This window comes from Apus apus, chromosome 1, assembly GCF_020740795.1.
Source record: "Apus apus isolate bApuApu2 chromosome 1, bApuApu2.pri.cur, whole genome shotgun sequence".
Taxonomy (NCBI): domain Eukaryota; kingdom Metazoa; phylum Chordata; class Aves; order Apodiformes; family Apodidae; genus Apus; species Apus apus.
This window is the reverse complement of record NC_067282.1, coordinates 99,775,451-99,802,077: the sequence shown is the minus strand read 5'-3', so window position 1 is coordinate 99,802,077 and position 26,627 is coordinate 99,775,451. Positions and strand designations below refer to the sequence as shown.

Sequence of the window (26,627 nt, the reverse complement as noted above, 5' to 3'; positions counted from 1 at the left end):
CGCTGCCTCAAAGGAGCTCCCACCTAGCGGGTGAAGCAAACCAGAGAGCAGGAGGATGGAAGAAATGGTAATTATGGCTGTCCTTGGGCTCATGTGTGAAGCCACAAATTAATTAGATAATCAAGGCCCAGCCACACAGTGTGCTGGCTGCTTGCCTGGCCATTGTGAGTCAACTGGGCTTCGCAGGGACTGCAAGCAGCTCAGGTGTCAGGGAGCGGCAGAGCAGTGACTTTATGGCGTGGGATGAAGATGATGCTCTGCAGACCTGTTGGATCCAGCATCCTCCTGTCAGCTGCCTGAATTTCCTCCCCAGGCCTGTAGCTAGAGTGCATTTCCCACGTTCCCCTCCCCGCCCCCCCCCCCCCCCCATGGCAGCAGGCCTGGTCCTTCTGCAGGCAGGCCTCTGTAGAAAATAGGTATTTCTTATTTGTGTAACTGGTTTAGTTCTATCAAATTGTAAAATCACATCTTTGATCTCAATCTGAAATTAAATGTAGAAGGAAGATCCAACACCACACCCTTGAATTTTTACTACAGTGAAGTTAAGAAGAGCATTACATTTGCTCTAATTGCAAAATGCATCACCACAGTAGTGTGGGAAGGTAGGAGAAGCTATGGTACAACAAACAGGTCAATGCCAACTTTCATCATCAACCAAAGTCTCCAACCATGGCCCTACTGAGCTGCAAGGTCCCTTTATTGAACAAAGTCTGAATCAGGGCAAATCCATTCTGTGAACAAGCCAGAAAAGAAGCTTCCAGCCATCAAAATAATGCATCTTTTCTCCATGTGGCCAGTTTCCTTAGCACAAAAGGGTGGCTGATGAATAGCAGAAGGTCACACCAGAGCTCATTGTAACCCTTGTTCCTGCTATTGCACAGGAGCTGAGAATAAACTATAAAACTAAACTCCTCCTTTTCTCTGTATATGCACCAACAATAGTGAGAAACTAGCCCAGCAAATTAACACATTCACAGAGGCAGGTGCCATTAGGGCTAGTATTTTTAAGAGCCACTAATGAATTTGCTCTTTGCAAACTTGTTTAACCCTTTCCTTGTTCCACTTTTACCTGCTCTGCTCATATAGTTCTTCCTGATAATTTCATTTTGCCTTATTATTTGTCATTGAGAAACAAGTGATTCTCAGTCACCTTCTCCAGATCCCTCAGGATTTTCAGCCTGCTCTCACCCCCAGCCACCTGTCTCATTTCCAGGCTGATGAATCTTCCTCTATTTAAGATGTTTTATTGTGGAACTTGCTGTGTAACCCTGAGCATCTGTGTTGCCCTTCCCTGACATTTGGTTTCTATTTGATTCTACTTTTTTCACTTTTTATACAGTCGGATACCAGAGCAGAGGTGTCCTCTGGCCCGCTGAGGCCTGCTGCCACCATACAAGTATTCTGAAATTATTGCTGGGTAGACTTATCTGCAGTTTCTTCACTGCCAGAGTGAAAAATACCAAATAATTAAATGCAGAGCCCCAAATATCCTGGTGAGGTGGATGCTTCAATGTGCACCAGAGCAGGGGAAGATCTACTGAAGATGGTGGCCAGATGATGGTTTACCGTGGATGTGTTCTAGTATACCACTCCAAAAGAGCAATTTTATGCATCTGTAGGACTTGATTCCATTAGGGATGCCCCATGCAGTCTGGCCAAACTGCCTTCACACCCAAATGCCATTTCTTGCCTTAAAAATTATTACCCAGCTGCCTGCCTGTGCTCCCAGGTGACTGTGTGCCTCTATTTCCACACTACAGGAGCCGACCAAGGAATGCCTGCTCATGAATGGCAGTTGTGTGGGAAGTCAGGAGAGCAAAGCTGACAGCTCGTTGGTTCTTCCCAACTTGCCCAGCAAGTGCACATGGACAGCTGCAACACCTGCCACCAAGTCTCCACACTCCTGTATGCACTTGTAAGTAATTCTTTCATGTTGATTATTTCAGAGTGCAGACAGCTCAGTATGTTTTTGTGAAGATGGAGTACTGTTGTTACACCAGGATGGTCATGAACAGAAGTCAGTAGTATGTTATGTTAATCATGGTTTATTTTCCAGAAGGCAAAACCACCTGCTATCTCCTCTCCAGGAAGAACTTTCTCACTCCTTTTTACCTTGCAGAAAGACACGATGGGCTTGAGGCTCAGCTTTGTGTTTCCCAGCACCCAGCACACATCTGAAAGTGTCTGCTGGTTTGAGGCATCTCACTTTAGAAGAATGAAGATGAACGTTATTTTAGAGGTAGATTTCAACCAGGGTATTGTACACTTCTGCAGAGCTGACTCTGTGAGGTCTGGTGTTGCACAGCAGAAATGAAGACACTCCCAATGGCCAGGCACTTGAGGAGATGCAGAAATGTCTCTTCTGACTGTAGTGTAATGTTCACATACACCCCAAAGCTGTTGAATGTGTCCTGTTGTACAGCACAGTCAGCAACAGCCATCAGTCGAAGGGCTGCAGTTTGACTGCCCGTGTTCATTCAAACACTCTCAGGATGTCTGTAAGAAGACTTCTAAGTACTAGCAATGTCTTCACTGATGGCTAAGAGACTGTCACATGAACAGATTGCCAGGGTCTGGGCTTTTAAATAAGTAGAAAATGGCTCACACAGAGGTTGCCCAGTCTGCATAAGAGACCCGAGAGTGTAGTGCAAGGTGAAGTGATTGCTGTGAGTGGTTCTTGTCCTCACAGCAGCAGGTTTCCTCCCAGGCTGAGGTAAGCCTGCCAAAGTACTCAGACTAGAAGAGATGAGAGGTGCTTTAGTGGCTCAACAAACCAGGCCCAGACAAGGTATTAAAGATAAGGTTGTCCTATAAATGTTGGGGGAGCTGTGAACACGTCCCTGCTGTGCCAAAGATGTAAAACATGAATTCAGCTCTGGAATATGAGGAGCTGGAGCCCGTGGGATGTGCAGCACTGCTCTGTGTGGGTGCCAGCCAGTTGGGAGCTGGCTGGGCAGCTTTGTACTTTGTACAGCATGCCAGGCAGGACAGAGCCAGAGCACAGACAGCAACATGCATGTGGAAGCCCAAAACAGCCTTCTGGGCTGACCTGCCAAGGAGGAGTGGGCTCCACAGCCTCAGAGGTGATCCAGCAAACATGCATCCAGGCACTCAAACAGTGCAATCTCTGCAAATAGCACCCCATGAGAGGATGAGCTCTTTTCAGTCACATTGGGTTTGGGTTTTTTTTTTTGTTTGGTTGTCGTTGTTCTTCCTCACTCCCAACCCCCCTCCCTCCCCAGTTGTCATGCAAAGCAGGATAACATTCTTGATTTTTAGCAAATTAACATCAGGGAGCCACTGGGCAGCAAGGTAGGGCTGGCATGACACCTGTCCCACCTCCCAGCCAGGAGATGGGCAGCCAAGGGACACTAGGACAGCCTCATTCCTAAGCATTGAGCATCTCCCTGGGGATGGGGTCTGGCTGAGGTGGCCCCTGCAGCATCACTGGGTTAGGGACTCAAACACAACCCACTGTATAGCAGGAAAGATCACCAAGCACACAATTTATTTTACTTTGTTGAAGTGCCTTGAGGGCTTTTGTTTGTTTTCTCTAGGTAAACTGTAGACGGCAGCCGATGTAGTGAAAATCACTGGACTTTCTGAGATTCCTATGTGAAACTTGATTGGGTTTTGGGGGTAGAAGCAGAGGATGGGGGAGGGAGAAGATAAGATGTTATTTTAATTAAGAATATTAATTGTTTAAAATTTTCCAAAGATACAGACATAGACAAGTTCTGATATCCCTTGATCCAATTCCAATCCTCTATAACCTCAGCAAAAATCACTTGGTTTGTCAGGACTGTTTTTCCCCTGGACAGCTTACGGATTAATATTCCATTAGCAAAAGCAGACATCTTGGAGAAAAACTGTCCTTGTGCACTGCAATTCTGCATTGATACCAGCAGCTGCTTGACAGGAGTGTCCCCATCACATCCTTTAGAAGTACCAAAGGCATTTGCCACAGATTCTTGTATCCACAGATCTGCTGCCTTCAGGCCCACGGATAGAGCTCATGCAGCTGGTGAGGGAAGCTGACTGTGCTTGTATTGTTTTGGTAGTAAAATGTGGTAGCAATTAGGACAGGAATTTGTTAGAAACTATGGAAGATTTGCCCCAGAGTGAGAGAAAAGCTATTCTTCCTGTGGGCCAATAGCTGTTGGCAATGCAGAAGAGCAGTCCAGCTTCTGACTCCCACCTTCTGCCTCCCAGCACGGCTCGCCCTGGCATGCAAGGCAGCACAGGTTGCCTTCCCCATCCCCACATCAGGGTCCACCACTGCAGACCCCAGAGCCTTGCCATATCACACTTGGCTGGGGTTCAAAATACATGGTAGCATCTTGTTTACCACAACTAATGGCTGAGGGTAAAGAATGGCCTTGCTTTCTTCTCTCTAGCTGATTGCCTGCAATTTAAAAGTGTGATGTAATATGCAGGTCACTCTCTTGAAAGCCAGGCTTTAGTTAAACACTCCCTGAAAGAGCTGGAGTGTCCTTGTGCCATGGCTCAGCTCCAAAATCCTTGAGCTTTTTGGTGGCTTTTAGAGCAGATGGAAAATGGCTGCAGCTGTCGGGGAAGCTCATCTATTGAGTTACTGCCTCACATTTACCAGCACTCATTAGAGGTTGTAATGTGCGTGGTAACACTTTCCACAAAGAAGTAAGAGCACATGTGTAATAGTCTCTAATTTCTGAGCCTGAGATGTGAGGAGGCTGGCTTCTTTTTGTAGTAAAGACCTGCACTAAACCACTACGCCAGTACTCTTGTGAAGCAAGAAGTGTTTATACCAAGCTTGCAAAACCTGGGGGAAGGTGTGTGTCTTGAGGTAAATCAGCATGTTGTCCCCGCACCATATGGACCTTCTGTCAGCAGACAGCCATCTGCCTGGCTGCAACAGCAGACATGGATAACTTGAGTTCAAGGTTCAGAGGATGATAGTAGGTGAGAGCTGTGCAAAGAAGAGCTGAACAGTGAGGGAACGGGGCTTTGTCAACTTACTCAGAGGCAGATGTGCTGGCTGCCAACCAGTGGCAATGCACTTTTGGCCCAAATAAATGCTATACTCGTCAATCTTTTCTCTACATCTTTTAAAAAGTTCAAGGGCACAAGTTCCCTGGCTGCATGGCAAGATGTGTTTGGTTGTGTGTTGGGCAAACAAGTCTTTTTCATTCTGATTGCACTTGCTGTGATGTGGTTCTTGGCTTCTGCTGGAGTCTGACAGAGACTAGCAAAACCAGGAGGCTGGATTGCACTGATACAAGAGCTTGGTTTAATTATTTGCCAAAAAAACCCTCTGGTCCCCTGTGGCTTGGGCCTTTCTGATGGCTTGGAGCCATCCTTGCAAGTCTGGGAGTCCTGGCCAGGAAAGCAACAGTTGGCCCAGATGTAGCTGAAAATGTGAAAAGCAAAGGTGGTGCTGGGTAGGACAGAGGAAGGAGGAGGGAGTCTTGTTTTGTGCATGGCCTTCTGGCTTTCTCACTCACAATATAAAATCCCAAGGCTTGTCAGCTCTTCTCACTTCACATAGTATTATAGGTCTGGCCTAGGGCCTTCCTGAACAAGGTATTTCAGAACTGCCCTGAAAATTAATTACCTTCTTTTTTTAATGCAAAATTATTAATAACGCATTGTAAGAGTGATGAAAAACTATAGGTAGCTCCTGTTGTCATTAATTGTGTGCCATTAATGAGGACCTTTTATCTTGGAGTGGGGTGTCTTTTGGTGGCTTTGCTAAAGTTACTGAAACCTCACTCAGATTTTATGTTGGTTCCTGGTGCATAAAAGTTGCTTTGATTTGACTTTTTCTTTTTTTCCCCCTGCATTAATTCAGGCCAGAAGAAACAAAGATCTTGCCCAACATACTGAAGAAAATTGGCCACACCCCAATGGTCCGAGTCAACAAGATTGGGAAGTCCTATGGACTCAAGTGTGAGCTCTGTGAGTGTCCCCTTTCTAGCAGGTTTTTCTGTGCCATGAGGTGAGGGGCTATGTTGGAGGAGTGCTTCAGAAGAGGCTCTGTGGAGAGCAAGCACAGAAAGGGTGGGCCACGTGTGGTGTGTGTTGGGTACTCCCAGTTAGTAGGTTACACTACAGTCATTTATCAGACAAAATAGGATGGTTTCAAGCTGCAATGAGAAGGGACTAATGGTAGTGGAGGCATCTCTCCTCCCAAATAGAATCATAGAACCGTTTGGTTGGAAAAGACCTTTAAGATCATCAGGTCCAACTGTTAAGCCAGCACAGCCAAGTCCATCACTAAACCATGTCCCTAAGCACCACATCTACATGTCTTTTAAATACCTCCATGGATGGGGACTCAACCACTTCCCTGGGCAGCCTGTTCCAGCACCTGACAACCATTTCTGTGAAGCAGTTTTTCATAGTGCTCAATCTAACCTGTCCCTGGTACAACTCGAGGCCATTTCCTCATGTCTCATTGCTTGTTACTAGGGAGAAGAGACCAACCCTTACCTCACTACACCTCCTTTCAGGTAGTTGTAGGGAGAACTAGGGTCTCCCCTCAGCATCCTTTTCTGCAGACTAAACAACCCCAGTTCCCTCAGCCACTCCTCATAAGACTTGTGCTCCAGCCCCTTCACCAGCTTTGTTGCCCTTCTCAGGACTTGCTCCAGCCCCTCAGTGTCCTTGTAGTGAGGGGCCCAAAACTGAACGCAGTACTTGAAGTGCAGCCTCACCAGTGCAGGGCACAGGGACACAATCACTTCCCTACTCCTGCTGGCCACACTATTCCTGATGCAGGCCAGGATGCTGTTGGCCTTCTTGGCCACTTGGGCACACTGCTGGCTCGTATTCAGCCGGCTGTTGATTGACACCCCCCCTACCTCCAAGCAGAGAAGTGGGGGCTGTAGACAGCCAGCTATATCAGTGACATGCATGTCAAGCCCTGGTGCTAAAAGCCAGGCCAAGGTGCTGGCTGCAGGGCCAGGTTTTCCAGCAGGAGCCAAATCCTTCCCCTGAGGGGATGTTAGCAGTGCTGGTGGTATCTCATGTAAGGACTGGTTTTATCCTGATCCCCTCCAGACATAAGGATGGCACGATTAGGCTGTGTCTGTGTATACAGACTTTTCAGTCTTCTTTCCTGTAACTTTTAACCCTATTAGTTAATTTCAGCAGAAAGACAGATGACTCAGGTGCAGTAAGATTCATGAGTGTCACATAGCTGGGCAGGAAGGAGTGACTTGGTGCTCATACTCACTGAATATGTGGCAGCAAGGAATCCAGCTGGTAGCTAGCCTCTAGCAGGCACAGAGCTACATGGAGTGTGCTGTGCGCTTTGGTCAGGTCCCTTCCCAGGATCTGGGATCTGTGGGCCCCTAACCCTGCAACTTCCTTGTTGCATCACCTTTCTCTTCCTTGAATGAAACCTCAGGGAATGGTGGAGCAGAGGTGGTGGAGACAGGAGGACAGGTCCTCAGTTTCTGGTCATACAGTCAATCATAGAATGGTTTGGGTTGGAAGGGACCTTAAAGATCATCTAGTTCCAACCTCCTGCATGGGCAGGGACACCTCCCACTAGACCAGGTTGCTCAGAGCCCCATCCAACCTGGCCTTGAACACTTCCAGGGATGGGGCATCCACAGTTCCTCTGGGCAGCCTGTGCCAGTGTCTCTCATCACCCTCACAGTACAGAATTTCTTCCTAGTATCCAATCTAAATCTGCTCTCAGTCCAAAATAGTTTCCTCTCATTCTGTCACTGCATACCCTTATAAAAATCCCCCTCCCTCCCTGTACTGGTAGGCTGCTGTAAGGCCTTCTCTTCTCCACGCTGAAAAACTCTCCCAGCCTGTGCTCATAGGAGAGGTGCTCCAGCGCTCTGATCATCTTCGTGGCCCTCTTCTGGTCCCCCTCTGAAGCAATCTGTCCCTTGGGGGATGTCTTGCTGGGGCAAGCGCCTAGTGGCGGTGGGAAGACTTGGTGCAAAGAGCGGAGGGGAAACCGAGGAGACCCTGATAGCTGGGATGGTGTCTCCCTCCCCTGGCGCAGGAGGGGAAGGAGAGCGGGGCAGGCAGAGCAGCTGCATGGTCCTCTCTGAGCTGCAGGTCAGCTCTTGCCAAGGAAACACAGGAAAGCCTGCAGCACTGCCTCAGCAGGGAAGCAGTTACGGCTGGACGTGGTTCCCTTGTCGTCGCTGTGCTCCCAGGCATCTCTGTGTAGCTCAAGTTTTGGCAGTTTTGCATTATAAAATGCAACGATGAGCAGAAGAGTTTTCTTTTTTCCCCATCTGCCTGCTCAGGTATCAGGTTGACTTTTCAGCTTGAAGTAGCTGTCTCAGCTAGGGTGAGGTGAATGACACCTTGGAAGTACCCATTTCTCCCTGTTGTTCTTACAACAGAGATCAATACCATAATCAGTTCAGATGTAGATGCTCATCAAAACCTTGGTGAGCAGAGTCCTGCCCCATGCATTGGCAGTGTAGAGGGCCTGATGAGGAACCAAAGTGTGTCTTGCAGTTTGTGTATACTTTGGAAAGTCTCTGTTACTTGGGTTTTTTGGTAGCTCAGTGATGAAATGATGATTTTGGCTGGTGCTTGAAAGTGACATTTCTGTTGTTTATTTTTGTTATGCCCCGCCCTGTTCAGGATTAGAGGTCCCCCCTGCTATGCTCCTGGAAAGACCATGAGATCTTGTTGTTAACCCTGACAGTGCCTTGCTCAGTGAAGGGTCCCCAAGGCAGGGCAGCAAGTGTCCCCAGGGTCCTCAGGGGCAAGAGCACATCATACCATATGCTCCACCTAGCAACCACTGGAGGGTATTCTGTTGATTTTAAACCCATTCTAGACTTACCAGACAGACAGCCCGCTGCCTTGAGGGTGCTGTGAGTAGATGAAATTTTGGGGAAAAGATGGACTATGGGCAGGTACACTGGTGGTGGGTAATCCCATGAAAGATGCAGCAACCCATAAGCAAAAGGCAGATGCACCCCCTTGAGCAAAGGACCATACCACAGGGGAGTAATGGGTGTCTTCAAATGGGTGCAGTGAGGGCTGAGGAAGCAGGGAGCTGGTGCTCCCAGCTGCAGCTCGTCCCTAACAGAGCCTCATCTTTCATTTCCAGTGGCAAAATGTGAGTACTTCAGTGCGGGGGGCAGTGTGAAGGACCGCATCAGCCTGAGGATGGTGGAAGATGCAGAGAGAGCCGGGATTATAAAACCAGGAGACACACTGATTGAACCCACTTCAGGAAACACAGGTGGGAAGGGCAGGGATGCTCCCTCCGCTGGGGTACAAGGAAGGGTGGTGTCTCTGAGGGAATGCAAGAGGGGCAGAGATTCAAGGAGTTCTTGCACTTGCAGTTACAAGGTCAGCCTGGGGCCCCACGGCTCTGACTCTGTCCTCCCCCTCCCCTCCCCTCTGCTACAGGCAGCCCGGGGTGCTGAAGTGCCTCGTGGCTGCGAGGGTCCCATGCCTGCCCAGGTGTGCCTGCCAGGTCACCTTGCAGCAAGGCAAACAGCCTTGGGAGTTGGAGAAGCAGGGGCAACCTCAGGTGTTTTGAGGTTGGGAAGCTCTTGAGTATTCAGAGGTTCCCGTAGAGGATTTCCCTGATGGGCTAGAAGATAAATAATCTGTTGTTTGTTTTTTTGTTGTGGGTTTTTTTTGTTTTGTGTTTTTTTTTTTCCCCATGACACTGTCATCCTCTTCAGGCACTTGATTATGGTGGAGACGAGTGGGCACAGCAGAGGAGCATCACCCCTATTTTGCAGCCTTTACAGGATCATGGGCGCAAATTTCCATGGCCCTTTGCTGCTCCCTGCACCAGTGTTCCCACCACATCAGGGACATGTGTGCACACAGTGTGCTTCCCCAAGAGAAGGCACAGCAGAAGCTGGCAATACGCTATGGACAGAGCTGAGGCCCTTTGCTATGCTCCCTTCCTTCCCCTCACTAGCCATGCAGATTGGGGCCTGTCTCTAGGAATTTTGCTCTTTCCAAACATGTTTGCTGCAGGCACCCCAGAGCCAGCCACCCCCTTTCCCCATACAACCCTGAGACATGGGGGTGAGGGGACCTGTGTGGTCCCAGGGCTGTTCCCCAGGTTTGCCCAGTGTAGTCGAGGCAGCACCATGTTCCCTCCAGCCTCCCCTTTAGCAGGGACACACTGCTCCAGCCACACCTTCCTCCTCTAGCTGAGGAGCAGCTGGCTCCATCCATCAGCCCCAGTGAAATTGGAGCAGAGCTTCCCTTTGCCTGCTTACTATGGGGTGACATGTGCAGCTTTGTGCTTGCGTGTCCCCAGCTGAGAGCATTTGAGGGGGAGGGGAAAGCACTCATGAAACAAAATCACCTCCCCCTGCATTTTGGAAATAAAAGAAAGAGGCCTGAGCCTTGGAGAGGAGAGGAAAACACTCCCCAGCCTCGCTGTTGGCTCTGTGCCACACTAATAGAGTCCTGCGAGCGAAAGGGGCACTGCAGCTCGACCTGAGCACATCCTCCTGCACTCCCTGCTGCTTCGGCACAGCCCAGGAGGCTGTGGATGCCCTCACCTGTAGCTCATCAACAAACATTTATAGGTTATGTTCACCAGCAGGAGAGAGGAACAGCCTTGCCAAATGCTGTTGCCAACCAATTCCCTTTCCTCCCCACCACCTAGGGATCGGGCTGGCGCTGGTAGCTGCAGTGAAAGGTTACCGCTGCATCATTGTCTTGCCGGAGAAAATGAGCATGGAAAAGGTCAGAGCTCTGTACTATTACCCCACAGCCAGAGAACATCACCCTCCCCTGCCTCACTCTGCCTCTCCCTTTCCAAAAACGGAGTGTCCTCTCCTTTAAAGGATTACGAGTCTCTGCACACACTGACATACCTTTGTAGTTATTCAGAAGATTTCCTCTGATGAAAAAAAAGCACAGTGTGATGGCCTGGTTGGTTATCTAGTGTCAGTGGTGCAGCTGGGATCACACATTGGCCAAACACAATGTGTGTCTGCAGAGAAATGGAGCAGTATCTGCTGTCTGTGAGGGCAAGGGCTTGATGGAGCAGAGGAGAGGCAGGCAGGTATCTGGACTGCCAGTCCTCACAACTTCTCTGACATCTGATGAGTCACTTGGTCTCCCTGTGTCTCTACAGTTTTCTTTAACCTGGAAACACTTATGGTTGTCTGAGCTGCTTTCTTGAGGTGGTGGGAGTCAAGTCACTTATGTAAGAGCAGATGATCAGGTGAAACTGCTGCCTCAGAGATGGCAGAAATCTCTGCATTGAAGAGCCAAAAGTCTCACAAATTGCTTGGCTGAACTCATGCTGGTGAAGCCATACCTGAACCCTGATGTGGCTCAAAACTGAGCCCTTCTACAAAGGTCCATCCTCATTTCAATGTGGATCTGCCTTAAGCAGTCTGGATCAGATGTCACCTCCAGCTGCCGTGGGCTTCGTCTCCAGGTGCCTCGACACTCACTGTTCTCTTTTGACTCCTTTTCTCCCCTGACAGTCACACCTCCCAATAGATCAATACCCTAGGGCTCAATTATAGTTGCTCCTTCTCTGTCCTTGCTAAGAGGAGAGAAGGGACTTGGGGCAAAGACAGCTTTAAGACGTCCTTGAATGCAGCATTTCAGACCACAGCACACAGGAGACATGGCTCCCTACTGCAGTTCCCTCTGCCCTTTCCCTGGGCACCAAGGAGCAGCACAACTGCTGGCATGTCCTCATCCTGCCCTCTGAGTAGGACAGGGCATGAGGCCAGGCTTGAATCCATGTGCCAGAGCTTCAGGCAAGAGGCCCTGGGTGCCAGGGGGATGTCAGAGATAGCATAACTGAGAATCAGACATTGTATCTCCAAATGCTAAATGACTCCTGCGTGCAAGGCTCCTCTGGCATCTGCTGCTGCCATGACCCTGCAGGTTCGGATTACCATTGCTACGTGGGATCAGTTGCATTATATCTACTCTCTTCCCTCCCAAAGGTCGATCTTCTGAAAGCGTTGGGGGTTGAAATTGTGAGGACCCCTTGCACCCGCTTTGATGCCCCAGAGTCTAACATTTGTGTTGCCTGGAAGCTGAAAAGTGAAATCCCAAATTCTCACATCCTGGACCAGGTAAATGCCATTCTTCCACTGACTTTCTTTCCAGTCATGATTTATAGCATCTGCTCCAACTGTGCCTGTGTTTGGGCTTTGTTCAGATTGGCAGCGGAGGCAGGTTTCATCAGTGTTTTATGGCATTTGAAACTTAATCACTCCTCTGTAAAGCATGGGGTGGCAGAAACAAAATAAGGGACGTTTCCAAAGCTGTAATACTTGGGCCAAAGCCTGGATGTGGGTGAGGCTGGGTTTTCTTGCATACTTCAAAGACTCCTCCAATTGTTTCAGATTTAACTTTGACCTGAAAAAATAATAATAAAAAAATATCACTTTTTATGCCTGGCTAGCAGTTTCTGTTCTGCCTCAAAAATAAACCTCATGCTGCAAAGGGCAAACACCGATGATCCACACCAGTGGTTCCTGCAGCACTGGGTCCTGTACAGGAGGGCAATTCTCCTTCCAGTCTGATCCTGCTGCAGGAAGACATCCCTATAGCTAGTAAGAAACCCCTGTAGCGCAGAAAAGTCAGGGATGCTCCTTCCTTTTAAGAAAAAGGGAGCTCAATGTCTGAATACGCTTTTCAGAACCAGCCTGGCCTACGGGTGTGAACGCAGGGCTGCACACATTTCAGTGCTGCAACCTTGTACCCCTTGTTGTAAATCCCCCTGCACAGGTAGGACAACTACTTTGCCCCACAGTTCCCAGCCACCTAACTTGCTGCACTGCCACCCACAAATGCCCCCAAATGAAAAAGCAGCTCTCAAAGTTATATAAATATGTATATACATACATAGTTGTATGTATGGTACTTGAAAAAAGTTTATAATATGGAGGGATTTTATGTTTTCTGAGCTTTTTAGGAGTATTGTGGGACTGTGTTTCCCAACTTTTTTAAAGCAACAGAAAAGGCTAACATGCTTCTATCTGAGCATTAGCTAAAATACAGGGAAGATTTCACAAAGCCACCAGATCCCACAACACTCAGCAGTGTGGCATATGGGACAGCCACACCACTCCATAGCAAACAGGTAGCAAGTGCCAAAGAGGGATTGTTCGTGGGCACATTTAATCTTCCACTGTGGACAAATTCTAAGTGTCCTTAGAAACCTGTCCCAAAGTGACAAAGAGGAAGAGTACCTGTGAGCTGGACTGGCTGGGTTGCAGTCTACCCTTTGCGAGGAAAGGAGAGGAGCGAGCAGTTGCATGCTTTGGGTAAAGCTCATCAGGAGCTATTGCTAGTTTGGTATTTGACCTGCACGTCACACAGTAGTTCATGCTGTTCTCTGTTTAAATAAACAGTACCGAAACCCAAGCAACCCTCTGGCTCATTACGACACCACAGCTGAGGAGATCCTGGAGCAGTGCGAAGGTACCATCTGTGCTGTTGTTTCTACGTGCTGAGGATGTGCAGAGGGCTCCAGCCTCTCTGAGAGACTTGTTCTAGATTGCTTATTGATCCAAGTGTCTAGAAAAGGCCCAAAGAGCTTTTGTAGGTGAAGGCACCCTTGGGAATACTGACACACAGAGTGTAGCAACTTCACATAGTCAACTCCAGATCCACCTGAGCCTGCAAGACTTCCCTGACACAGACTCCCATTTCAAAATCCTAAGGGAGGAGACCAGAGCCTTAACAAATTGGGCTGTACCCAGGGAAGAAGAACCCATTTCTTGGTGGCTACAATATCTCTGTGACTGTCAATTGAGAGCACAAGATGGCCCAAGAGGCCTCACTGAGGAATGAAAGTCCATCATGGCATGCCAGGCTGCATCTGATACAGCACACTCAGCTGCAAATCAAAATAGAGTGAAAGTTCACAGACTAATAACGTTTGATGTGATGGCTGGGGGAGGATAAAGGATTATTCCAGACCATATCTGAGCAGATAGAAGTGAAATTTATTGCCAGTACTGGGAGCACTGCAGAATGTAAACAGGACTCAAGGGTTGTAACTGGAAAGCATTTATCATAACCGTAAAGCAGTTGGGTAGCAACAGGAACAAGAGACTCCCAGTGTTCCCTGCACTACAACATTTATATTTGCTCTACTGGTTGCCAGGAGTGAATTATAAGTCCCCTTTCCCCACTATAGTTGCAGCATAAGGCTCTGAAGGCCTGACTCTGATTCTGCTCCTGCCAGCCCTAAATCAGTGTAATTTCACTGGTGTCAGTGGGGCTATATCTGACCAACACAGGTGCCAGGGCAGAGCTTTGCCATCTCTCCACTGTGAGTGCTAAAGCTAGCTGAAAAGTTATGCCTGTTATTGATATGTGCCTATATATTGATTCACGTGCATGCTTTGCTTCCATGTGGTGTGGTTTGAAAGGGCTGGAAGTGCCGAGATACTCCCTCCCCCTTAAGCCCATAGATGCCAAAGAGGCAGAAATCATGGATACCGGTGGGAGATCTGGAGGTCACCTTCAGCTCCCTTCACAGAAGTGAGATCAACTATGCTCTGATGCTGCAAGTTCATCTGAGCTTCTCCACAGGACCATACTTTGGCTGCTAGTATGACCTCTGCCTATCCTTTCCTTACATGGGGTAGCAGCAGCCGAGGGACACAGGCTCTGAGTCTGCACAGGGTCCTGAATAAAGGGGAGGCTGTTCTGGAGGCCATGCTGGGTCCTTGCAAGCCTCTCTCTTCTCTGACCTGCAGGCAAGGTCCACATGGTGGTGATTGGGTCTGGCACAGGAGGCACCATCACTGGCATCGCCAGGAAGCTGAAAGAGAAGTGCCCAGAGTGCAAGGTAAGCTGGGAGACAGGGCTGGCTGTGGGAATTGTGCCCTCCTTGGGTTGTCCTGCCTGTGCTTTTGAGCAAGTCTAAGCCCATGGCTCACCTAGCCTAGCAGTTTTATCTCCACTTACTTGTTTTTTTATAGCAAGCATGGCTTTTGTTGGAAGCAATTTAGTGTTGTGCTCAGCTTGACCTGGATCCATCTGAGTGCCTTATACGTCAAAAACTTCACAACCCCACTACTAATCCCACCCTGTCCAGTGCCCTGCCCTTTGCAGGACGCAGTCAGATGTCCCTGGCTGAAGTGGCTGGCCCAGCTGACAGCATTGCTGCTCCTGGTCAACCTGCCTGCTGGAAGTTTCTGCTCTGGCAGCTCCATGAAGGGCACAGGCTGTGCAAGTGCTTCTCATCTGCAGTTGCAAAAGCCTCTGTCCTGTATGTCTGACACCAGTCATAGATGCTCATTCTGCAGAGCTTGTGCTTCAAGGCAGAGTCTTAATAGTTACTGCCTCTCTGGTATAGCCGGTGTGTGAGTGATCCCTGAGCCAGCAGAGGCAAATGGAGATGGTGTGGACCCACCCACTAGGAGTCCTGGGCATGAGATAACCTCTCAGGCTGCCTCAAGCTGCACATGGAGCCCTGTTACCATCCACTTAAGCTGTGCTGAGGGAGGCAACCTCAGCCCAGACATTAGGCTATAGGCAACCAGAGAGGTGCCACTGTCAGCCAGCACAACAAATTCAGAATGGATGTCTGTACCCACAGGTTTCCACAGGTTTGAGCTAGCTGGCTGGCTTTGTATTGAAGCAAATTAAGAAGCATTCACACTATCCCAAGGGTTCAACTTTGGAAGTAGCAGGCTCTGCCAAAGGGGTGAGGATAAACACCTTGACAGTGATAACATTATAAGCCACCAATCACTTCTAGGATTTGTTTAAAAAGCCAGTGGGGAACAGTACTCTTTTATTCTGGAAGATCTCCATGCTGCCAGTCGATAGGAATATTAATGAAGAGGAAAACATTGGTGATAAGGGGGTGGGTAATTTTTCCTTTGAGTTGTGTATTTTACTGTTTCTGAACCCCCCCTTGTGGTTTAACAAAGCTTCCTTCCCTCAAAGATCATTGGTGCAGATCCTGACGGCTCCATCGTCGCTCTGCCCAGTGAGATGAACAGGACGAACACCACAACCATCGAGGTGGAGGGCATTGGGCATGACTTTATCCCTACTGTCCTTGACAGATCAGTAAGTGGCCATGTGAAGAGAGGCCTGTGTTTGATCTTTGGCTCTGCTTCCAGCCTATTTCAAGTCCAGAGGTAGCCAGCCCTGGCAGGTGCTGTGGCCCAGCCCAGCTCTTTGTGTACCCAGCTAGGACAGAATATGCTAATGCGTGGGGACTGGGACCTCAGCACTAAAGCATCTCTCTGAGTCAATTTGATTCTATCTGGCCTACAAGGAGAACCCAAACACAGTGGCAAATGAGCAGTCTCCTCAGCTCAGCCTCACCAATGTTGAAGAGACACTGCACAGGTTGCCCAGGGAAGGTGTGGATGCCCCATCCCTGGACGTGTTCCAGGTCAGATTGGATGGAGCTTTGAGCAACTTGGTCTAGTGGGTGGTGTCACTGCCCATGGCAGGGGGGTTGGATCTAGGTTATCTTTAAGGTCCCTTCCAACCCAAACCATGCTATAATTCTATGTTCAGAGTATGCCTCTTGTACGACGATCAGGTGGCAGAGGGCAGCTCTGAGGCTGCTCTTCATCACACTAGAGTTTCATGAGCCTTCACTGTTCTAGGCACTGCACGCACACAGCAGAAACCCTGCACCATTTATGGGCTGGAGGACAAAATTCAAGCCATGCAAGACAAAGATTATAAACCTCATACAGCTTCTTGTCAAGCATCTTCTCAGTGCACCATTTGCCACCTAACTCAAGCTGCCTGTGCTCCTGTAGCCTCATTCATAGAAAAGTCCCCCACGGCCTCAGACTCCAGATTCTGCTTTCAGATGTTGTGTTAACATCTCTGCTGTTGGCACATGGCTTTAGAGCTGTCACCTGTAATAACCCAAAACTCTTTTTGTAGCTGGACCTGACTTTGGCAAGTAAAATCTGGACCATTAGCGTAGCCTAGCCTGGGACATTGTGAGCACCACTCCCTCTTCCATATCCTAACTCTGGACCTGCTAGACATCCCTGACTCTCCAAGGAAAGGGTGCTGGCTGGAAAGGCTTCAGTGGGGACCTGCAAAGGACGCACCCTCTAAACCAAGGACACCTTTGACTATTGCATTTGCTTTCCAACACTCGTGGAAAGCAGCTCAAAGATGCCAGATGTTGTAGTCATCAGCACCACAGCATGCCTAAGCACAGGGTCAGGACAGCCTGATACAACCATGCTGAGACCCAAACTTCTTGTTTTCTCTTCAGGTGGTTGATCAGTGGTATAAATGCAACGACAAAGACTCATTCCTCATGTCTCGCAGGCTGATCAGAGAGGAGGGATTATTGTGTGGTAAGCACCACCACCACCAGTTCCTTCTCTTAACAAACTTTCTGAACGTCATTCTTTTGGGGCCAAAATGTTTTGGGGTAGGTGCTCTCTGCATTTTCTGTCTGCTAGGTTAATAGGGCTGAATGGCTGAACCCCAAGCTGCGGTGTAGGTTGCTGTGCACTTCAAAGGTGTGGCAGCGAGTCTGTGGTCTGGGATCTGACTCATTGGCCACAATAATTATAGAAGGCATAACTCTCCTCTTACTGGAGCACTTTTGCACATGGAACTGGATCTTCAGGCCTAGCTCTGTGTGGTGTAGTGTTACATGGGCTGAAGGGAAGATTAATGGGACTCAGGGCAGGACAGGTGGGCTAGAACTGTTGCTCTGCTAACAACTCTGTGAAGCTGTCCTGGATGTTATTGAATGGCTGCCACACTAGAGGTGCCAGGTTTGGACCAGGAAAGTTTGAAAGTAAAGAAAGTGTAAGATGTTCTTACCGAGTATTTCTCCCAGTGCCAAGAAGCTGTAAGTGATCCCACCAGCTTTCCAAATTGAACAGATGCCCTCAGACAAACCCTGCCTGTACCCCAAGAGCCTCTCTACAGCATCAGCTGTTTTTCAGTCTTGCCTGCCACTGAGCAGACAACTATAGGTTTGCATCCAGAACCAGACAATACGTAGGCTTGAAGTTACAAATGATAAAATTCCTGAGCCCTCATATCCAGGGAATTTTGAAAAACACCAGGCTATTTGTAATGAAACACTTATATGTTGATTTAACCTAGCACGCACAGAGCCACTGTGTTTCAACAGAAACCATTTGCTGAACTCACCTATAATTTGTGAATAGCTTCATGTTCCCTGAACTGCATTTTTCAGGGCCTTTCCTCATTTGTTTGAAAAATGTGACCCAGTGCTAATTAACCTGCTGTAAAATACGTGCTGCCTTGAATGCAGCGTGTAATTGGCACACAGATAGTGGAATGTGTTTGACTTCCAGCACTTGAACTACCAGTGGAAGAATTGCCTCTGTAAAGCAGGGACCTGCTTTCCCTACGTGCAAAAAACCACATGCGTGCACACGGACACAGGGAGTGTTTAAGTCTTCCCATCATGCAGGCCTGGTATTCCAAGCATGAATGTAATGTTTATGGTTTTTTCAGTCTTTACTATGCATTTAAAGTAAACCTTTGATTGCCAAGTCTGTCAGTCAGAAGCTCTAGATTTGGCGTGATCTTCTCCTCACCCAAAGGCAGGGTGTGGAGTGGGCAGCAGTGGCACAAAGGTCTCCACATGGAGCCTTTCAGCCCTCCGCCTGCCCGCAGAGTCACCACCAGAAGTGGTCCATGAAGTTCATAAAGTGATTCTTACACTGCCTCAAAAGTCCATTGCCAAGAGCTACCATATGAACACATTGCTTCAGTCCCTACCTCCTCCTGACCCTAAAGCCTACAAGGCTGTGGGGGTGACTGTCATCCCACGCTCAGTGTCTTCAGCTGCCCTGGTGTACGAGGTGCCACATTCGCTTCTGCTTTGCCCAGGTGCCTCTGTGCCATCAGCCAGGGCGGTGCCCTGCCCTGCACACCAAGACTGTGGCCCTATACCCTGGGCAGCCCCGACACTTGTCTCTCTTCTTGGTACCCATCCAGGTGGCAGCTCAGGCAGTGCCATGTCTGTCGCTGTGCGGGCTGCCAAGGACTTGAAGGAAGGTCAGCGCTGCGTCGTTATTCTCCCCGACTCTGTCAGGAATTACATGTGAGTTTTTTGCTTCCTTGTTTGCTTTCCAGCATCGGGGTGGGAGCTCCCATAGCTTTCTTCCCCCATATTCTCTCTGCATGTTGCCCAGATTGGGGCCATGAGACCCTTCAGTGATGTGAGTTGAGCCCAGGTGGTGTGGACTGCTGGAGAACCACCCCAACGACTCTGATAGCATGGCATCTGGAGTGAGCCCAGAGCTGGGAATCTCCCTCCAGCAGCTCTGCAGGGAAAAATAATGAATTAACAACAGGGAGGAACAGCATGCAACTGTGGCAAGGCCCAGGGTCTGGATGTTGGGGCACTTGGGTTTTATTTCCTGTTGTCACTGACTTACTGCACGGAGCAGGAGTCAGTCAAGCTAGAGTTTTTGAACTTGCATGCCTAAAGTTAGGAAGGCAAATAGCTGGCATGCTTCTAAGAGTTAATGAGCACCCGCAGCTCTCGTTGACCTTAGAAGGGGCTAAGAGCAGCCAGCTGCAAAAATCATGGGAGCCCCAGGGCAGTGCTGTGGTTTGGTGCATGAAACAAAGCACGGCTTCTTCTGGAAAGCTCACACACTCACTCTTTGTTGGTGATTTCTAGGTCCAAATTTTTGAATGATAAGTGGATGATAAAAAATGGTTTCGTAAACGACGTCCAGGAGCACAAGCCTTGGTAAGACAACTTCTGCTGGTATGAACCAGGGAATCATCTTTCTGAGTCTGGAAATTATTATCTTCAAAGGAAAGTATTATCTTTTAGTATTTAGAAAGAATGCAGCAAAGTCCAGATCACTCTGGAGAGGATGTAATGTCAGCTCCTCTCTTTTGAGTGGTTAGATATCCCAGTTCTCCACTGTAAGTCTATAAAGAAGCTGTTTCTGTACCCAACTTGCTGGTCTGCTTCCATGTGGCAGTCATTGTCCAGGCTACCTAAACTGGTGAAAAAGAACAGCGGAGGTGGACATCTAGCTACACTCAAAACCTCCTCTTTCTAGTCCACGGCTGATGTCCAAAGGTCTGGCTGGGAGATGGACCCTTCGTGTAGCAAGTGCCCTTTCAAACAGCTCTGGAGGCCTTTTCAGGCAGGGAACAGTAAATTTTCATTTAGCAGTGCTGTGGGCCAGAAAGATGTCCAACTCAGCTGTTTCTTGCACACCATGGGGAAAAAGTCCCCTCAAGGCAGAGAAGCACAGGCAAACTGCTCATGCCAATTGACATGTGACTGAGCAAATGCTGGTTATTTAGAAAGTGCCTAGTCTCACTTTGAAAGACAGCAGGTAATTCTGATATAATCTGCTCCTTTGGGTTACTATAACCAAAGGTTATTGCAAAATATTTCCTAATACCTTTCCAAGAACTCTCTTGCCTGGTTGGAGTTACTCTTGGCCCTTCCAGCCTCTGGCATTGCCCTGCCTTTTCTGCAAGGACAAAGGTCTGAGATGAGTTGAGAGTTGCCTGTGGTCCCCAGCAAACAAACGTAGTTTGTCCCTCTTAAGTCACTTAAGCATCTCTGCCAGGCTGGGCCTCAGAGGACCTGCAAATGCTGCATTTTGAGGGCGAAGGATATAAACTAAAGAAGTAAAACTAGAAGGCCTCCTGATTAATGACCTTGAAGTGAAGCCCTCAGTGACTTCCTTGGAGTCAGAACAGCTGAGCATTTACCCAACTGCTGGCCTCAGCCTTGCCTCTGGAGTTGAATGAAAACCAGGTGTAGGGAAAGCTTGGCTTCAACAAGACCTGGCCACAGTGGGCTTGTAGCCTTACTGCTTTGGGGATAAGGGTGGGACAAGCTTTGCAGGCAGGCAGAATATCTCTGTGTGGTTTGTTTCCTCTCTACTGGCCTTGCCTTCCTGAGCAAAGCCCACATCCCACAGCAGGTGTAACAGCTTGGTGCTGCCATTTGTCTTTCAACAGGTGGTGGAACATCAAGGTGCAGAAACTGAATCTCTCAGCCCCTCTCATTCTCCTCCCAGAAGTCAGCTGTCAAAAGGCAATTGAGATCCTCCAGGAGAAGGGATATGACCAAGCTCCTGTTGTTGCTGAATCAGGGTAATTATTTTTACTCATTGCAGAGATGGCTGCTCACACAGCAAAAGCAGGCTAGATGAAGCTAAAGTCCCATTTACAGACCCAGTGATGGGGCTCTTGCATTCAATCCTGCAATGCACATTTTTAAGATATCAGCTACCTCCTTGTGAAGATTCATCAAGAAAACTCCATGTAAATGAACTAGTTGAAGTTGAACCCAAATCCAGTACCCACCAGACTCAGCAGAGGTTGGATAGGTGCACAGGCAGGGGGAGGCCAGAGGAGAGGTGAGGGCTGGTTAAGAAACCTACACAAAGAAGCAACTGGAGAGCCCACAAGTTTTCCTCCTCCCAACTGCTGGGTCCTGGACTATGACAGTAGACTTAAACTACTGTTAAACCAACAGTTTGGTGAGGACAAGGATTTTATTGTCCTGCTCAGATGAGAAGAAAGCTGCTTACTGCTGCTGATGGCAGCAGCAATTTAGTCACTGACTTTAAGGGGAGTAGTTCAGCCCCTACATAAAATGTGTGCACTGCCTCAGGTCTGACCTTTTGGAAAACTCCCTGTTCCCTTACAGACTTATTTTGGGAATGGTGACCCTCAGCAACACCCTAACCTCAGTGCTGGCTGGAAACACACAGTTCTCAGACCCTGTTATGAAGGTCATCTATGATCAGTTCTCAAAGGTACCACTAAGGTTGTGGCTGGTGTGAACTGCTGTCAAGGGATGGGGAGAGGGGCAGAAGTGCACCACCACTCTGAGGTGTAAGAGGAGCTGGGAGAAGAGGTCATTGAAAACATAGAGACGTGAAGGTAGAGGGAGGTGGGCAGGGTGGGTGATGGCAACATCATGGAGATGAGAGTGAGGATGGCATCTGCAAAAATGCTGCTGAGCCTCTGGGGTTCACACATGGGAGCTTTCAGGCCAGAAGCAAAGTATGTGAATGCCCACCCCGAGTCTTACACCATCAGAGGATTTCATCCAGCTGGGGAATCAGCACCCCCTGAAATCAGAGCCCAGCTACTGCCAGGGCTCAGCAGGGCTGGGGCAACAGGCATGGAATTTGATGGGATGCAGGACAGGTGGGTGTGTAGGGGAGGGATGCCTGGGTTGGATGGCCATCAATGGTCCAGAGATGGAGTGAGGTAATGGTGGTGTTTTAGGGAAGCTGAAGCCATCGCCTCGTGCTGGCCCATGGAAGCCCATTGGGCTGAGAGTGGACAGCACTGTGTTTCAGCTACAGCAAAGCCAGGGTTGCAGGTTACCTGCATCCCCTCCCATTTCCCCAGAACTGTGAGGGTAAGTGAGGCACACCTGATCCTGGTCCAGCTGGGTGCCACCCTGCCCACTCACAGCTACAGTCAGAGGCAGGAGTCAGGCTCTACACCACTGTCCTTTAAATGTGAAGTGAAACATAGTATGTCTCTCTCTGTCCTGTTTAGATTGGCCTGGAGGACAGCCTCGGGAAGCTTTCCGGCATCCTGGAGAATGACCATTTTGCTGTCGTTGTACATGAACAAATGCAGTGTAGGTATCTGCATAAGTACTGTAGTGGTGTGGTAGGAGTGTTTGAGAGGGGAAGGGGAAGTTCTCATACTGAGTTTGGTAGCTATCAGTGCAGCCCCTGAGCCTTTGCAGAAAGGATTTCTACTCCATGGCTCTGCAAAGCCCTGGAACTGCCAACTATTCACTCATTTCCTTTTCTGACACCATGGAGATGTGGGGAGAGGGGGGGGGAAGCATTAACCACAGACACCTGGGACAAGCACACTCCTGGATGTGTGTCTTGCTGGAGCACTTCCCAGATCCTGGTCATGGGAGCTGGGTTCTTCCCCCATGCAGAGGTGACACTGAGGCACCCACCAGATCCATCCCCTCCCCTTGTCTCATGTTTTCCCATGGAAACTCACTTTTGAGGATGGAAAGGTATTCATTATGGGATTGCATTTGGTCCTCTCTGAGAGCCAAAGTGGAGCACAGGTAGCAGCTTGGGGTGCAGTGCCTTTGCTGCACAGCTGTAGGCTCAGGCTTCTAGCACTCTTTTAGTCTCTTGACCTTGAATTCAAATCACTGCCTTGCTGGTTGTGGGCAACAAAGGAAATAAGGGGGAAGTTAGGGATCTCCACAGGCTGAGTTTCCCCAAGGCAAGGTTCAAAGGAGCATTTGGGCAAGTTATATAGAGCTTAGGTGGAATTCAGGCATGTAAGTGCAAGGAACAAACTACATGGTTTGCATCCTACTGCTTAAAGACTTCCTGCTGTGCATCCCAGAGGCTGTGCCACCTTCTCTGAACACCCCAGTTCCCACTTGCCACCCCTGGAGATGCAGCCAAGAGATGTCCTTATGCCTGTGTTCCCCAAGGCGTCTGGGTAAATTGATATGCTAAGGGGTGTTGTGTGCTGGGTGCTACCTGACACCTACCCTGAGGTCCAGGGTAAGTTGAGAAAGCTGAAAACAAATGTGTTGGACCATGAGTGGCAAGGGCACATGAGGGGCACAGTGATGCCTGCAGCCTGGGGCATCTCTGTATGAGCCTTACCTAGATCATGGTTGAGTATAGGGATGCTCTGCCAATTCAGGAGCACAGTAAGACTAGTCCAATAAAGCAGCCACACCAGCAGCTTTGGTTTGTTCTCGAACCACTGTACAGCCACCCCCTCCTTGATGGAGCAAACTGGCTCAGCAGCATCACGTGCAGTAGGACCAAGTCAGCCTAAGGGTTGCTGACACATTGATGGCAGCATGGATCACACCTTGTTACTCCCCTGACAGAAACAGGGATGATGACAGGTGCTGTTCTGCAAATCTTACCTAACACACCTTTCTGGTACAATTAGACCGTAAAACTTCTAGAAGTACAAATTTGGCCTTATCTCCAGGGAGTTGCCTTGCTTGAAATGTTAGCAACATGGAAAAGCAGTCAGAAGACCCATGTTTAGGTGTTCTAAATTAGAGCTGAAGGGTGTAATTATACTGGGTACACGGGATTACACATTGAAGGGGCAAAGCATTCTGATGGTGAGCAGCATGCAATATTGCACTGTATCGACCGCCAGCAAAGGGCTGCCTGCTGAACTCAGGGCTTCCAAAACGCACCATGCACAACTACCCCAACCTCTCTGCTTATATCTCCAGGATCTGCCACCCCAAAGCCTCCCCAGCTCAACAGCTGGCTTGCAGGTCCAGCTGTGTTCCCACAAAACATCGCAAACAAAAGGCCATCATCCAAAACTGCCTTTGCTGCAGATCTCCAGTTCTCTCACCAAGAATAACTCTAGGCAGCATTTCCTTTCTCAGCTACCTTGTCATAAAATAATTAAAATCTTTTTAATATCACAATTCCATATAAATTAAATGGTATCAGCAAATTAAATGGTACCCACCAAAAAAATATCAGCCAGCTGTATGCAGTGCCTCTTGCTCTGGTTTTCAAACAACACACGTTTTCTTTTCCAGTGTTGGTGTTTTAATGCTGTCGCAGTTACCCTGTTATTTATTGCTTTCTTCCCACACCTTTGGAGCTCGCATTTTATCTCGTGTTTGGACTCTGGTGGCTAATTTTGGTTTTATTTAAGAAAACATTTATCGGATAGTTAAAGCAATTGTTGTAATGCTGTTTTATTAATGGTGATGTAGGAGCTTATGAGAACAGGGCAGAAAGTGTCTCACTGCTGTTCTTAAAGAATCTCATTAGCTTGGCCTGAACACTTTTGTGACAGAAGTAGGACTGGAACAGTGCTTGAGTAAAAACAACTGGGAAATTAAGTTTCCTGCTCTGGTAAAAGGTGCATTATTTGCAGCTAAAAATTCCCTGACATTATTCCAGTAACTCAACCGAGGCTGCATCAGTCGTTTCTGTTGAGTCAGAGCAGAGACAGCTGCTATCCCTGTTAAGGTTTTCTTTTAATAGACAAACAGTGGCCTCTGCACAGCTGGGGGTGGGGTTTTTAATTTTTCTTTCCCCCTCTACCCCCTCTCCCCCCACCCCTCCACCAAACTGGCATTTTCTGTGCTTACAGTCCATGGAAATGGCAGTTCCTTCATGAAGCAGATGGTGTTTGGTGTGGTCACAGCGATGGACCTCCTCACTTTTGTCAGCAGAAATGACAAGAAGTAGCACCATGGCTCAGCTGCACCCACCTCCACTCCTCCAGCAGGGCCAGCTGCACCCCCCAAGCCTGAGCTGCTGAGCTGAGGGTGCTTTCTGGTCTAATCCAGATGATAGTTTCTCAAAACAACTAGCTGAAAATTGTAATGTAATAGCCATTTGTCTGCTAAACACCACCCAGAAAATCACGGAAGAGAAGGTAACTAAAGATATTGAGTTCAATAACCATGTGTGGTTACACAGAGCTTCCCAGGGCTGGAAAGGTAACACGGAGAGGGGGTGGGAAGGGGATGGTTGTTATTGCCCAAATTTTAGCAGGTGAGGGTGTGGTGTTTTTGCTACCAGTAGGTGCTTAGGCACTGCAGGTGCTGCAGGTGCTGCAGCTGCTGCAAGTCACCCTGGTCCAACCAAGGCTGAGGGTCTCCACCATGAGAAGCTCCATCCCTCTTGAAGGTGGGAGGCAAGCCATGCCATGGCTGCACCCTCCTATTCCTCTCCAGTCTTTGCAGGGAGGGCTGTAGATACTCCCCCCCTCCAAAGACCTTCCTTCTCACTCCCAGCTCTGTTTAGGGGCCAAGGAGGCAGCTTCTTCTCCTTCCCAGGGGTGAGAGGGAGAGCCCTGGAGGAGTGATGAGGAGAGGGCCAGTTGGAACATGGTACCCTGGTCCACAAAAGCTGGGGAGCTGCGTAGGCAAAGGCAGGAAGGACGGGAAGAGACATCTGAGGGCTGTGACTGGCAGGGTGGATGAGGTGCTGGGCACGTGGGAAATGGCTATTCCTGTAGTGACAACTGGTGTTTGGAAAGAACCTTCCTCAACTCTGGGGGAGCTGGTGGCACCAGATGTCTCATCCACGGTCCTGCAGGAGTAGGCTGTGAATGGAAGCCATTCAAGAAGAGAGGACCCATTCTCATTATATAGTAGCTGGGAGAAGGGATATGGCTTCATTCCTGTGTTCTGTAACAATTATCGCATGAGCATCCATCCTGAGAGCTCATTATTGAGGGGTAGAGGGGGAAGTGAGGCTAATCTTAATTTTGCTGTCAGTGTATTATGTTCTAGGAACTGATGATAATGAAGGTCAGAAGAGCCATTTGCCATGGCTGCAAAAAACATAAATGAAAGCAAATGTGAAAGGAGGGCTGTGGGACTAAACCAAAACACTGTTGAAAACCAGTTTGGGGCAGTTGCTCTCAGAAGATGCAAAGAGTTTTGCACTCTTTTCATAAATCTTTGGAGCTGCTTCAAGGTAACAAGAACCAATTTTGATTTTGGCTTGCTGCTAAGTGGTTAGTCCATACTTTCAATCTAATCTAGTTTGTATGAAGCTTTTGTTGAATTATAGAATGCTGAAGTATTTATATTTAGGAAGACTGTTTCTGCTGTCTTTAGTTTCCTGAGTGTCCCAAGTTATCTTTCTGCAAGTTTTTGCTTGAGTAATAACCATATTTGTCCAAAAAAGTAAAAAGTTATTAGCTCAGTCTCATTG

At 48.6% G+C, this 26,627-nt stretch overlaps 1 protein-coding gene and 1 long non-coding RNA gene across 2 annotated transcripts; one reads left to right on the top strand and one right to left on the bottom strand.

Annotated features, from left to right (window-relative positions):
- The first annotated feature begins 55 nt into the window (after positions 1-55).
- LOC127380069 (cystathionine beta-synthase-like) lies at positions 56-26,618 on the top strand. Its single transcript, XM_051608494.1, has 16 exons — positions 56-67; positions 1,761-1,915; positions 5,831-5,937; positions 9,077-9,211; positions 10,610-10,689; positions 11,916-12,047; positions 13,332-13,401; positions 14,688-14,779; positions 15,886-16,011; positions 17,195-17,279; positions 18,910-19,015; positions 19,601-19,672; positions 20,914-21,048; positions 21,608-21,716; positions 22,474-22,558; positions 25,051-26,618. The coding sequence occupies exons 1-16, from the start codon at positions 56-58 to the stop codon at positions 25,146-25,148; spliced, it is 1,599 nt and encodes a 532-aa protein (XP_051464454.1). The 3' UTR covers positions 25,149-26,618.
- LOC127380071 (uncharacterized) lies at positions 12,148-13,251 on the bottom strand. Its single transcript, XR_007888421.1, has 2 exons — positions 13,170-13,251; positions 12,148-12,333 (listed from the first exon to the last, which is right to left on the bottom strand). It is a non-coding gene; the product is annotated as an uncharacterized LOC127380071 (long non-coding RNA).
- Positions 26,619-26,627: the final 9 nt, after the last annotated feature.

Excerpts from the sequence above, each read along its gene's own strand:
- LOC127380069 (XM_051608494.1), top strand. Across the intron at positions 12,048-13,331 it reads ATTCTCACATCCTGGACCAG|TACCGAAACCCAAGCAACCC; the intron begins GTAAATGCCATT and ends TTAAATAAACAG. Across the intron at positions 13,402-14,687 it reads GATCCTGGAGCAGTGCGAAG|GCAAGGTCCACATGGTGGTG; the intron begins GTACCATCTGTG and ends TCTGACCTGCAG.